Source organism: Betta splendens, chromosome 9 (assembly GCF_900634795.4).
Source record: "Betta splendens chromosome 9, fBetSpl5.4, whole genome shotgun sequence".
In the NCBI taxonomy this organism is placed as follows: Eukaryota; Metazoa; Chordata; class Actinopteri; order Anabantiformes; family Osphronemidae; genus Betta; species Betta splendens.
In genome coordinates this window covers 15707432-15720741 of record NC_040889.2, presented here as the reverse complement: position 1 = coordinate 15720741, position 13310 = coordinate 15707432, and the positions used below count along the sequence as shown (strand labels likewise).

Here is a 13310-nt window from a genome sequence, read left to right as displayed (position 1 = left end):
TCTTGCTGTTCACACCCACGGAGGTTTATGAAACTATGAGCCACTTAAACAAATTACTGCGCATTCACTGGAACCTTTTTCCACTGCTTCTCCCTTTTCACTGGCAAGTTTCTACCCACAAACTAAGAAGCCGGATTTTAATACAGTGAAATGAGGCGTCTTTGAGCCACTTATCGAGGCCGAAGAGCTCATTCACTGTGGACAAAATGTGATTTCAGCTTGCTGAAATTGTGGTTAAAGTATGTGAGCAGCATAAAGTCAGCTTCCATTGCTCTATGATGGACTGTGCAGTCTGTTATTAACGGAAAAATATAATGAGGAAACACAGTTTCAACAACCTTTGTGTTCAATATATTATCTGTTATATGGTATTTACTTAAGGATAAAATAATATGCTGCGTGGACTTGATGTACTTCATCCAATCATAATCAATTAGTTTGTGGATGACAAGTTGTTGCAGCCTTGAAGCTAAATATGTGATAGTTTCTAAGTTTGTGCAGCAGAAAATTTACATGAATGCATTTTTTTGTAAGTTCCATAGTTCACCCACCAACATAACGTCAATATTAGCTCATTGCTAAATTGTTATTTATTGCTTTTTTCAAAGTAAATCAAAACCACAAGCTGAAAGATGCTAAAATGCTTCATGATGCATCACATTTGGGTGATAATGTGGGTTTTCCAAGTATCATATTACTGCAGACACGGCTTTATTGTTGACACAAATGTCTCCATACCTTTTAATGGTACATGTACACATGCTGCAGGATCTTTACTGGAAGAACCTTTTATTAGGCTAAAGCCAAGCTTATAAAATAGCCCTGCTCGGCCGGTAGAGCAGCAGGAACACGGACCCTCGCCACCTTAACCAAGAGAAATGCTCCCACTCCAGCTGCCGTCCCTCCAGGCCTGCTTTTTAGCGCCATTATCTGTCAGGTCACAGACACTCTGGGACAAATCCCCACAGAAACACTGCATTTACTCCTTTTTTAAAGTGACCAATGAGTGGCTTTTTTTCGACTCTCGCACTTGATTTCACTGTATAAAATTACACGCACTCACACAGAAGAAGCAAACGCGCGTCGGACACTTTAGCTTGAGAGACGCGGCAGTAAAAGCCAGTGAGAATGGGAGCGGCGCCATGATTCATGGGCTCGGCTCTACAGCGAGTACATGCAGCCGTACAGCGTGGGAGCCAGGGGAAAAGGGGCCCTAGGTTTACACCAACACTGTGTGAGCCCTTAAATCTAATTCTGAGCCCAGGAACATTTGAGTCAACTTAAACTAATACTGTATATTACTGTCACTGTTTTGATGGCATTAATGTTTAGTGCATGACATTCTTAGTAGGGTTCTTTTCAGTAGAAGGAATATTAGATCATTTTGAGGTTGGTTGGAGGCAGCAACACATCTCATAGAAGTTGGGAAAGAGGCAACAAAAAGCTGAGAAAGAGCTGGAAAAACATTTTGGACTCATTAAGTTAATTAGCAACAGGTCAGATAAGATAATTTGGTGTACGAAGAGTGTATATATTAAAGAATCAGAGTCTATAAACAAAGATTTAACAATCTGTAAAAAGCTGCACCTGCGATGCATTGAGCTGTTTCAGAATGAAGTGGCCGCCCGGCATCTTACAGTAAATGCCTCACGCAGTCGTGTTTAGAGAATGAACCGGTGTCAGGCAGCCGTTTGAGCGCTATTATTTGTACTGGCTGTGCAGATAAAAAGACAGACGCAGCGCCGACTCAGCGCCGCTCGCCTCATCCCTTCTCCGATCCTGACGACTGACCTACCTTGCCTTTCTGAGCCGCGCAAACTTGGTGCCGCTGCCTTTGAGGGCTCCCTTTAGACTGAGCTTCCTGCTATGTAAACACCATCTCTTTGTGCGAGCGCAGCCTCGGCACCTCGAGTCGGGCTCCTCGGATGAAAGCTGAAATCTCTGGCCGACCACATTTATCACGCTCGCCGCGCACTTCAGCACAAGGAACATATTCATACTGGAGGCGACTTTCGCACAGTGGAAGAAGGGAAGCAAGGTTTGGTGCCTCATTTGTCTGGGGTGCACGATGAAGGCTTGAAGAAAACGATTCCCCCAGTGGAGCCAATTAAGGAAAGCCAATTAAAACACCAATTAGAGCCAGCTGTTTCTCTACAAATTAAAACACAAACAAGAGGGTGAATATAGTACGGAAAGGTCCACTTTACTTTGAAAAGCCCAACATTTAAAAACGACATGAACAAATCAATCCTCGCTCCAGGTATCAGTTCCTCCAAGAACTTTGGGCTGTGATACCACGAAGAGCTCAGTCGTGTCTAAAGTACAAAGGGGCTTCTTTGTAACGCTGAGTAATTGTGAATGACACAGTGAGACCCAGCTTCCTTTCATTCGTGCAGCTGCAGCGCCGTGCTCTGCTTCTTTGTGCAGCACTCCAACGCGCCTCTTTGGGGTTGTGTCAATAAACTGTGTGCAACAATACAATAGGAACACACAAATAACTGGGCCGTGCACGGCACCGCCGACCGATTACTGGGAGAAGTTCCTGCGATTCCTCTCCTTTGATGTCACTTGATTTGCTTATTCTTAGTGTACAGATGGTCAGTCTGCGGGGCTCATCCGCCCCTCGCGCCGCTTTACGCCGACCCCCGGATGATTCGCCTGCAGTCACAAGTTCGGAGCATCTGATGTTGTACATGTATGGTATGTTGGCAAGATAAGGAAGAAGCTTGTTTTGCTCCCAGATAAAAACCCTGCTGTTCCATTATATATATATTTTTTTACTTCATCTTGTATGCTCTTAATTTAATATGTAAATAATATGCATTTATTAAAATAATATTTTTTATATACAGGATATTCATTAATTCCGCAACTTGTTTTAGGCAAACAATTTATCCATCAAAGCTAATAAAGATACACAGCCGTGCCTGAAGGTTTGACAGATTCTATCTGCCTTCAGTTTTGTGACATATGTGGTTGCAACGCATCGAAACCTCAGCTACTGCAGCTGTTTTATAGTCTCACCGCAAAATATAAGTTGTTGTAAAAGCACAACTAATTCAGTAAAAAGCAGTTCATGCTGAGAGGAAGATACATTAAACCTCATACGTCGCATGTTTTCATCGTCGATATGCGAATGCAGACAACTCCCGTCAAACATCCTCATTCTTCCAGGACAGAAACGTGTGTGTAGTTAGTTCGAATCCACGCGGTGGCCACTCTCCAACATTCCTGTTCTGTCTTTAAATAAACCTCAAACGCGACTCTGTGGCTGCGTCACGTCTCCTTTTTCTGTCGAACGCGTCCGAAGAGAAAAGGCCCAAGCGCCGACTGGCCGCTGAGCGTCTGTGGTTGATGGGCACAAACCTTCAGGAAACAAGTGGGTGAATGATTTCCAATAGACGTCTGCACAGCCGACACACTTAGGCCGGCCCTCCAGGCAATCTGTCCGTTCGCAGTAAAGTGTCAATAGGAAAACAGGAGGCGGCTCTGCAGCGTCTGAGGCTTTTCTCTCGTGTGTCTCGTGTCTCGAGCCTAGCGGCTGATACTCAATAATACATAGCTTTCACAGAGCTTTGATAAGATATTTAATATTTGGGTGCATAAATTCTCGCCCCATCGCTTATTTGTATGAGACCCCCTATGTCAAATAAGTGCCTTATTGCCTTGCCGGGCGACGTAATGAAACTTTCTGGCCTCGAGCATCGTCGTGTGTCAGGCTGCGTCACCAAGGCGGCGAGTGACGCTAATCAAAACGCTCAACGGCGTTTTCCAGTTTTAAGTTAAAGATCTGCTGCCACAGTCAAGAATTCTTTTCTCGCGCTGCCCTCATCCAGCGCTGGATCCTCCTTTACGGGTGGAGTGGTGGAGTCACTGGCACAAGCTGGAGGACCAGCGGCGTCTGCCAGACCTCTCATGCTACATGTGGCCGGGAACGTAGATCCAGTATGACACGAACTGAAGAAATGCAGCTGGGGGTTTATTCACCTCAAGACTAAAACGAAAGGTGGTGCAGGCGTTTAGACAGCACACGCATAATGATCTAATCAGCAGGGACTGAGTCAGACCGGCACCGACCCAGCTCATCGGGAGCCGAGCAGTCGTCATGACCCAATCCCGTTTCTAACTGTGTGCTGGCCGTCAGCCCATTCTCTTTATCAACACATCCCTGTTTGTGACTCCCGTGATCGCAGTGCAGATAAACAGTCCTTCTATAAATAGATGACTCGCGTTAAGGACGTGTCTGTTGTTTCTGTCTCACTGAAGCGTCCTTGAACGAGAGAGAGAGTGACTCTGATCTCCAGCTCCATTTGGACCAGCTTTCAGCGTGTTTACTAGAGGGAGACGCTGCTGTTTTCTGGTAAAATCGCGCTGCACCGAGCCCAAAGCGAGCGTTGCACTCCAACCTTGCACTCCTGCTTCAAATCTCCTGCTGGCTTAAATACTTTCTACTTACTGTGGGGCTTCCTTTGATGCTTTACTGGTTATTCTGACAGCAAAACATGGATAAGCCCCCAGAACAACATCAGCAGATCAGTAGTTCTTAGATTGTAGGCCACTGGTCCTGTAGCTTTTAGGCTATTAGACATTGGGCTTTATCCAGAGTTCAAAAGGAGTATTTGCTGATATTTGCATGAGAAGCTGCAGAAAAATTGCCTGTTTGTGCATATTTCGCATAAAAACCCAAAAACTCCTGAGCAGTTGTGTCAGCGCTCAGACAGAGGAGAGTCCATTAAAATCTAACCCTGCGCCGTCCTCCAACCCCTGAGCTCAAATAAAATGCCCGCTCATATTTAACACACAATTACACTAATGACGTGGCGCCGCCGCGGCCTTGTGATCCCGCATCACAATGGAGATATTCATCACGGTAATTAGACAGCTCACTGTGCGTCTGGGTGGCGCCACCTCCGTTTGACGGTTTGAAACACGAATTATGCCGATCGGTATTTCATCCAACATTCTCCTCTATAGCGGAGGCCGTTGCTCTGCGGGGGTCCTCACCTGATAGGGGCTGTCTCGTCGCCTTTGTCCAGCCACTCCTGCGGAGGGATGATGTACATGCACCACAGCCCCCAGTTGTAGCCGTGGGCGGCGTTGGCGTACTGCTGCACCTCAAACGTGTTGTACTTGATGTTGTCTATGGCCGGAAGGATGATGCGGGTGTGATCCTCCTTCATCCGGGTCAGGATTGGCTCAGCCCTTCGGACAAAGAACAGAGGAGACACTTCAGGCGAGCTCTGGCTCGGGATCGAGTTTAAATATTAAACCTGCAGCACGTGTTAAAACAAAGCGGGTTAAGTTTGAGCCACTGTGGTGCAAATGGAAAGTGAGAGCTGTTTTTACAGGAAACATTTACAGTCGGCTCATGTTCAGCACTGAAAACAAATCCCTCCTGTCTCCGATGCAAAGGGCTCGTCAAATGAATTCTCAGCTTAGCACAAATAATATCATATCGTATTCTACATCTCCCCGTCATGAAAGCAAAATGTCAAAATGTGACAAACTGGTGAGCGACTTGATAAGAGATAATAACCTGATAGGAAAAAACAAATTAGCTTGGAAAAAGAGGTCCAGCTCCTGGGAAAACTATTCAGTCTGTGAAGGGGTTGCTAGTTAGTTTCTCACAGCACTGTATTCATTTCATGGCGTTTGCTCCCGGGCTGAATTGGCTGACATTCACTCTTTTAGATAACATCAAATGGAGATCACGGGGTGTATTCACAGAACATCTGAGGGCAAAGACCGGCTCTTAATGAGCCAATTCAGGACAAGCTTCTTAGAATTATGAACTGGTGCGTCCTGGCTTGAGCGCTTTATAGCAGCGCCAGCTCCCGAGCATGCGGGAAGTTAGAGATGATTATGGACATCACAGGACAATGAATCCATTGTCTCCTCTATGTTCGATATCTCACATTTCAAACAAACAAACAATATGTAGCTCACAATCTAATTCAAATAGTGGCTGGTTGTTTATGGCTGCTCAGTGTTTCCTCCCCACCACAGTCATCTCACTCTGCCGTTTAAAGCCTTGGCCGATGGCAGCGCAGACCTCAGATCCATATGCTACAGAGGCAAGCTGATATTCTGGTGGTCGGGGCATATTTGTATAATCTCCTTCCTGCTGAGAAGATTATCTCCGCTATGTCTTCAAAGCAAAACCTTCATGCTGCTCCTCCTTACCACTGCACTAAAGTTAAGTGCTACAATTATTAAATGATGAATTTGACAAAAAGGAAAGGAACAAAACTGCACGAACTATAGGGAATGACAGCATGGTGCAGCACTTGTACCTGTGTCATTGTCTTGTATTTGAAATGGTCCTGCTGAAGCAGTGAGTTTGTTTGTAATAATAAATAATTTATGTTAATTCTTATTCCCTGCGTTCTGGTCATAGTCTACTCTGCATGGGTGGACGTCTACTCTTTACATGGGTGGACGTCTACTCTCTGCAGTACTGAGGGCAGCCACTGGGCCAAATAGGGAGCCGATCATGCTTTTCTCGATGCATCCAGGATTATGCAGCGCTTTCAAATCCCCTTTCTCCCCAAAAAACTGTGTCATAACAAATTTCACACTGGTGTTTTGAGACAGATTGGCTTCTACACTGTCACACACTACCTTCATCTGTCAAAAGCGGGAGACAAGCAACTGCTATTAAGCCAAAGATCTGTGCTTTCACTGTCAGTGGGAACATAGTGGTTTAGACTTCAGCTGTATCCATGTCAGCACATGAATGACGAAATATCGCTGATAGCACATGAATCAGCAGTGATAACTGAGCTGCAGCTTATAAAAACAGACACGTCGCAACGCCCTCATATAGCTGATGAAATAATGTCTTGGAGATATTTAGTTTGATGCCAAAACAATAAAATAAAACTGAAAGACGAATAAAAAACAACTCTCCTAAATTATCATTTGTTGCAATGTACTGATTAGCGCTATAGCTGCTTTTGATAACTCCGTCTCATGAGGTGAGTCTCTCTTGATTAACTTATTGCGGTTGAGCAGGTCTGTCTGTGATCCCACAACTTCCAAACGCCCCGGAGCCCTTCAGGAGCTCACGCGCCTCCAGGACACGTGGGGCCGATAACACAGCGACGCTCTGGAAACGAGGACGCGTCTGGTTTTGACCCGAGAGCTTGTGCCGTTCGTCTCCCTGTATCTGCCGCTCGCACAGCACCGAGGCCTATTCATCCGCGTCGTTCACGCTGGGGCTGAATTCTACAGAACAACAGGATTTTGTCGTTCCAGTAATGACTCACTCGATACTTTAAATACGCGTTGACAACCTCCATTGCCGTTTGCAATAATGAGCACCTGCATAGTTTTTGTGTGTCTGCTCATCAATCCTGAAATTAGGAGTAATCACGATGATTAATGTTCATCTAGAAATCTGATTTATTAACAAAACTCAGATCTCAACTGTTGTAAATGTAGGGTAACTGTATAGAGATCAAGACTTCACATAGCCAGTTCTGTATTCTGTCACGATGCGGAGGCGGCGTTAGTGGAGATGGATGGCACCAGCATGGATTTGAAGACCTTTATTTTCTGCTTTAATTGCATGGAAGCTGAACACGGTGGTGGAAAACTCGATAGGTCAAACATCTTCAACCCTGACACGTCTCCCAGAGTGCATTTTAGAAACACATTCATCCTAAACCACGGCAGCTCCCACTCCCTGACACGTGGAAAAAAAGGCCAGAATAGTCTTATTTAGTTGGAGACCTGATAAAAAAAAACATCGTTTGTGCTTGTAAAACTAAAGTTGCAGCACAAGTGCTTTGCTTGAGCCTCTTGCTACATTGTAAATCCTGAGGCTCTTCAACTTCAGTGCGTTTGCAGTGCAAGCATTTATCACAGTGACTGCTGCCTGGTTGCTTTGTTGGTTTGGAGCAGACAGTAATGGCTCATAAATGACAGGAGCTACTTTTAAGTTCATGTGTATGTTTGTGCCAGTTTGTTTGTGCATGTGAGAACGTGCATCGATCATTGGTGTATTTTGATCAAGTGTAAAGGGCCGCTCCTTCTCTAGGACACGACTCTTCGGGGGCTTTGAGGATTATTGGCGTGCTCATGATGCAACTTCTGCTTCATTCTGTCTGTAATACTGCTGCTAGCCACCTACAGTATACATCAATTTATTTTGAGGTTGGCAGCTAGAAGTGAGTTTGAGTACACACATAACGTTCAATGAATCTAACAACAGGCTACATGACTGTCTGAGCCGCATACTGTAAACTGAAGCCAAGATCAATTGATGAAATGAATAATGCATCCAGGTGTGTGTATATTATATGATCATAGTGAAGTAGAGATACATAATTCAAAAAGATGCAACAAAGGGAAGATCGGACACGAACATACTGTAGATTTGGCAACAGCGTCGGGTTTTGTTTTTGTGGTAGATGTTTAAATAAAGTGGGTTTGCTCACTAGGTATTAGGCAGACTTTAAGCCGGCGGTGCCTCCAGCCATTTGTAAGCGCGTTAAATCTCTAAATGTGAGGCCGTCCACACTCCTCCTGCTGTGCTGTTTCATAGAGCAGCTCAGACATGTATATTTGGAGCACACATTAATATTAGCTCCTCTCCCTCCTCCTGTAATGCAGGATCCAAAGCAAGTCAAGGTATCCATCTGGAAGATCCCTTTATTACGGTGCCAGGACTTTTTCTTTGGGGTGCACAGTGGGATGAACTGGAAAAGGTTCTTACGGCGCCGTCTTCGACTCCACACTACTAAGGAGATGTGATACAAATGTAAAGGTGGCGTGAGTCCCTGTCTCTGTGGATTGGGCGAAGCCCTCAGTACGACTCATCTCCACACAGAGGTAAACACTAAGCTACTGCCAGGCACAGAGAGAGAGAGAGAAGTGAACAAAAACAAAAAGAATCCTTAAACTGATGTACTATTGAGTTTGTTATAATACATCTGCACCTGCACGGCGTAATAAGCGAATCCAGTCGCTGAGGAAGCGGTATCAAATACGGATGCATCAAATACTGTGTATTTCCTAATTACGGGAGGCGGAGGTTGGCTTTATTTGTTTTTTGAATTCCACCAGTTTGTCCCATTCTTGGATAAACCGCTCACACGGCAGCGGCGCATTCAACATTCATCAAAGTCTTGCTCTCCGAAGCCACGCGCTTCATTACAGCCTCCTCGTAATGACAACCTTATCTCCTGCTCACACTCAGCAGGGAGCAGCTGCTAAACTGCTAATGATTAATCGTTAATAACGCGAGATTGCAACTGTGCAGGGGCTTCGAAAGGCAAATAGGCGTAAATTTCCCCCGCGCTCGAAGCGGTGCTTTGCTGCGTGTGGGGTTAAAGTGCAGCGTGAATGACGACATGCCGACATTTCCAGCCTTTAATCCTTTAAACTCAAAGTTCATATATTAAAAGATAGTAGTTACGAATTAATAAAGAGCCTTGTTTGGAGCAGACTGGACATCCTCCGTCTTAGGGATGATGGACACGCTGCCTCAGATGTGATGGATTGTGAACATTTAGCTGATGCAACGCAGCATTAATGAAAGGCAACGGTTACACATCCTCACACGGAAACAGGGCAAAGAGAACAGAGCCGTGCTTAAAGCAGCTTGTTCTTAACGCCGACGCAGGAAACAGCTGGTAAGTGCAACTACGCAATATGATAGAATTATGTCTGCTTTAAAGCTAATAAGAGCGTGCCCCCCCCACCCCCCTCACGCCCAAGAACCCCAGAGCTGCTGCTGGAGGCTGAGGCTCACAATGCACAGGCTGTTTACAAGGTCACTGAGGGTGAGTCACCGCAGCATCCACAGGAGCCATCCATCTCACTTATCATAGTGTGCCACGGGGTGAATAATCATATTATGATAAATAGGGAGCTTCTTCCGTTCGAACAAACGGGACATGTAGATATCGCGGGTGCATCTCTCTGAGCGGAGGAGCGGCGCGGGGAATGTTTGCAGACGCGCAGTCGATAATAAACGCACGCACGGTCACACGGAGAAATAAAACGCCGTGCATCTTCAAGATGTTTGTTATCTGCACAGTGTCTGCATCTAGGACATCACACAGATTCTGCTCTACCTTTACTCGGCGCCTGCAAATGAAACCTCATGCAAAAGCAGCAGAGGAGCGCGCGGGCAGAGAAAAAGGCGGCGCGGGAGTCGGGCGGCGCTCACACGGCTGCAGCAGGTGCTCCGGCCCGAAGGAGGAGCGCAGGCGCCGCCTCGGCTCGCGGGGCAGAGCCATAGGTTATGCAGGCGCACGAAAGGCTCGTCTCTCCTCGAGCGCGAACAGATGGGGAGACAGATGAGAGCATCGCCAGGGTATCAATTATCATCAGAGATGCAGCGAGGCAATGATGCCACATCCTCCCTGAGTGTTGTCTGACGTCTGGGCAAGCGGCACCGCACAGTCCACGGGCCCGGCTCGGCAGCAGCTCATCAAGAGCCCCCTGAGAGGCGGCGGTGGAGGTGGAGAACACGGAGCCCATCGACACGTGATCACAGAGACGCCGCTGAGCGTCTTATGCTGTGCTTTATAGTGCAGCCGGTGAAGAACACGTGCACCAGGACCACAATTCGTTGTTAATGCTTCTATGCAACCTAGTGTGTTAGCACTGAAACACGAAACCATGAATGCATCCAAGTTCCACAGTCAAATATAAAAAAGTGGGCACAGCTTCATAAACGCTGTGAGTGCAGACTTGCGCTCAGATGCAATGTGGGATTCTTCAGAGTTCATGGACATAATCTGCAGACGCTCCTCTGAATACCAAAATGGCTTGAACTTCGTATCATAAATATGAATGGAGCCCAGGTGGGAAAATTGCCATAGTGCAAGATTTTGTTATGTGTGTAGTGTATGAATGACGTGTAAAGTGAAGCTCAGATAAGATCAACTACTGTATGTGAAAGGCTCCTTTGAGTCATTAACGTCGTAGCGGACTGTGCTGAACCATCCTGAACCTAGAATGACTCAAGATGACGCCATAAACATGTGAATACTGAATGAGGCAACCAGTGGAGAGCGACCTCTCTCCTACAGTCAGTGCACATGTGTACAGTAGCGAACCAGCGACGCTGCAAACAGTGTGCGAGCGACTCGCGTCTCCTCGCTCCCCTCCTCCTTTCGTCTCCCCTCGCACCCCTCCTGCCTCCCAGGCAGCTTCCCGCGGAACAAAAGCCACGCTTCATCTTCAAACACTGACAACATGACAGGCTCAAATTAGGCGCCAATTGCAACTATTTGAGTGACTTGTTTGCTGGTAAACCTCACCATCAGGCAGACATTGGACTGAGACCCCCAGAAGTAATTTCATTTCGCTAAACAAGCCAAAAGCCCAGAAGTATAATAATGTTGAAACACTAAACATTTGCGCGGTCTCTAATTACATTCTATCTATGCTTTCAAAGTGTTTGGCACCTCTCTCTCTCTCTCTCTCTCTCTCTCTCTCTCTCTCTCTCTCTCTCTCTCTCTCTCTCTCTCTTTCTCTCTCGTGTGTGTGTGAAGCGTGTATTTGCTGAACAGGTATTATTTAAATTGGGATGTCTTTCATTCAGCTTTAACTAGGTTCATTATTCTCAATTTAGAGATTAGATGCAAGAATCGAAAGGCTACTGATGATAAAATTCTTCCTGATAAAAAGGTGAAAAACCCCTGAAAGGTGCAGCGCATGAGACGCTCAACGCAGAGTCAACGCTAATGATTTTACACGACATCCATCTGTTCCAGAGAAGGCGAAGGGCAGAGGTGGGAGCGGACAGACAGGGAGCTCCGACCTCTGCGTGTCAAACGCGACCTTTACTCACCAGCCCGTGTTGAACTCCACGTGGGCGTCGAAGAAGCCGACGACGGGAGCCGTGGCGGCGTTCCAGCCGTGAATCCTGGCTCGGATCAGGCCCTCACGCTTGCTGTTCCTCACGATCTTCACCAGGCCCGGATAGCGCTTGTTCACGTACTGGTCCAGGTTGAACTTCAGCTCCACTGTGAGAGGGCGAGAGCAGAAAGGAGCCGGTGTGAGGACAGATACAGGCGCTGAGGGTTCAAACAGGCCTGAAATGCTTTCAAGTTTAATGTAACTGTGGGAAAGATTAGAGATTATTGTTATAAATTGTTATAACCTTTATTGTTATAAAGGTTACTAAACCTGCTGTGGTTCAATGTAAAGGTCTTTTCATATAAACCCACTTTGAGGTCAGGATCTTTGACAGATTGTCTGTTTTACTTTTTTAAGTATGGACTAAAAACATGTTGTGTTTCCTTTATTATGTTCAAAACCAGCCGAGGTTTTCAGCGCCGACGTCTTTGTTCCAGCTGGATTCGAGGACCCCTCCGTGTCTGGGCCTCGCTGCAGACAGAGTTCGCCAGGTAAACAGCCGCACGCGTCAGAGGACGCCTGGCTGTTGGAGCTTCCTCCTGAGCGCTCCACTTTCTGAAGGGGAGATTAATAAGGCCGCTGGTGGCGTGCCGGATCTGACTTTGAACATAAATCTGCCAGCGAAAGTTAAAAAATATAAGCGAGGGGTCTAATCCGTCGTGTGTGTGACGGAGGAGGTGCCGTCGGGAGCCTTTTCTCGCCGAAGCTCAACGCGGAGAGAGAGCAGAGGCGGCTGCAGAGCGGGTGCGTTTGGAGGCAGCGACCCTCGAAGTGAATGCGTGTTAGCATTTGACACTAAATTAAAGCAACCGCTGACTCACAAGAAGTTATTGTGTGCTTTCGCTGTCAGTGGGCGTGTGACTGTGGGTCGTGTAATTTAACCGGATGGTGCTGTTAGCACGAGGAGCCGCTCTCACCTGCTGCTTCGTGTGCACCGTGGCATAAAGTGACCTTTATTCTCTCATAACAGCCTTTAGATTTGTTAGGAGACTGTTTCGCCAGATCAGACTGGAGCCGGAACCAGCTGCACCGCGACGTACTGTACAGCGATGCTATGACACACGCTCCTCAATGGCAATTATCACTCCGTCTCATCAGGCTGGAGCCTTCCACCCCTCCTACCTGCCTTTGATGGAGCGTCTCGGAGCGTTCTGTACTAATATCAAATCCCATCCACATCAGTCACTGTGACAGGCGGCGCTGTGCCTCTTTGAGGGAGGAAAAACCCCGCGCAGCTCGGCTTTTATTAGCACCGTTGAAGGATTCGAACCCGTGCAGGGGGGACTCCTTCATCATCAGCCGACCCTGCAGCTACAATATGATAAAAGCTATTACAGCGTAATAATTACTGGGCTTTGCTGGGAGGGAGAAAAGTTATGGAGGGGCCTCCCTGTGATCCTAGCAAATAAAACACTGGACCGCATCCACAGGAG

The 13310-nt window shown here is 46.8% G+C and overlaps 1 protein-coding gene across 1 annotated transcript in view; it reads right to left on the bottom strand.

The window, feature by feature from the left end:
- galnt9 (polypeptide N-acetylgalactosaminyltransferase 9) overlaps positions 1-13310 on the bottom strand; it is a 56728-nt gene that overhangs the window by 22097 nt on the left and 21321 nt on the right. Inside the window, exons 4-5 of the mRNA XM_029161483.3 lie at positions 11810-11984; positions 5005-5202 (exon numbers count right to left, since the gene is read on the bottom strand). Of these exons, the coding sequence (XP_029017316.1) occupies positions 5005-5202; positions 11810-11984 (373 nt within the window). The remainder of the gene's footprint in view (positions 1-5004; positions 5203-11809; positions 11985-13310) is intronic.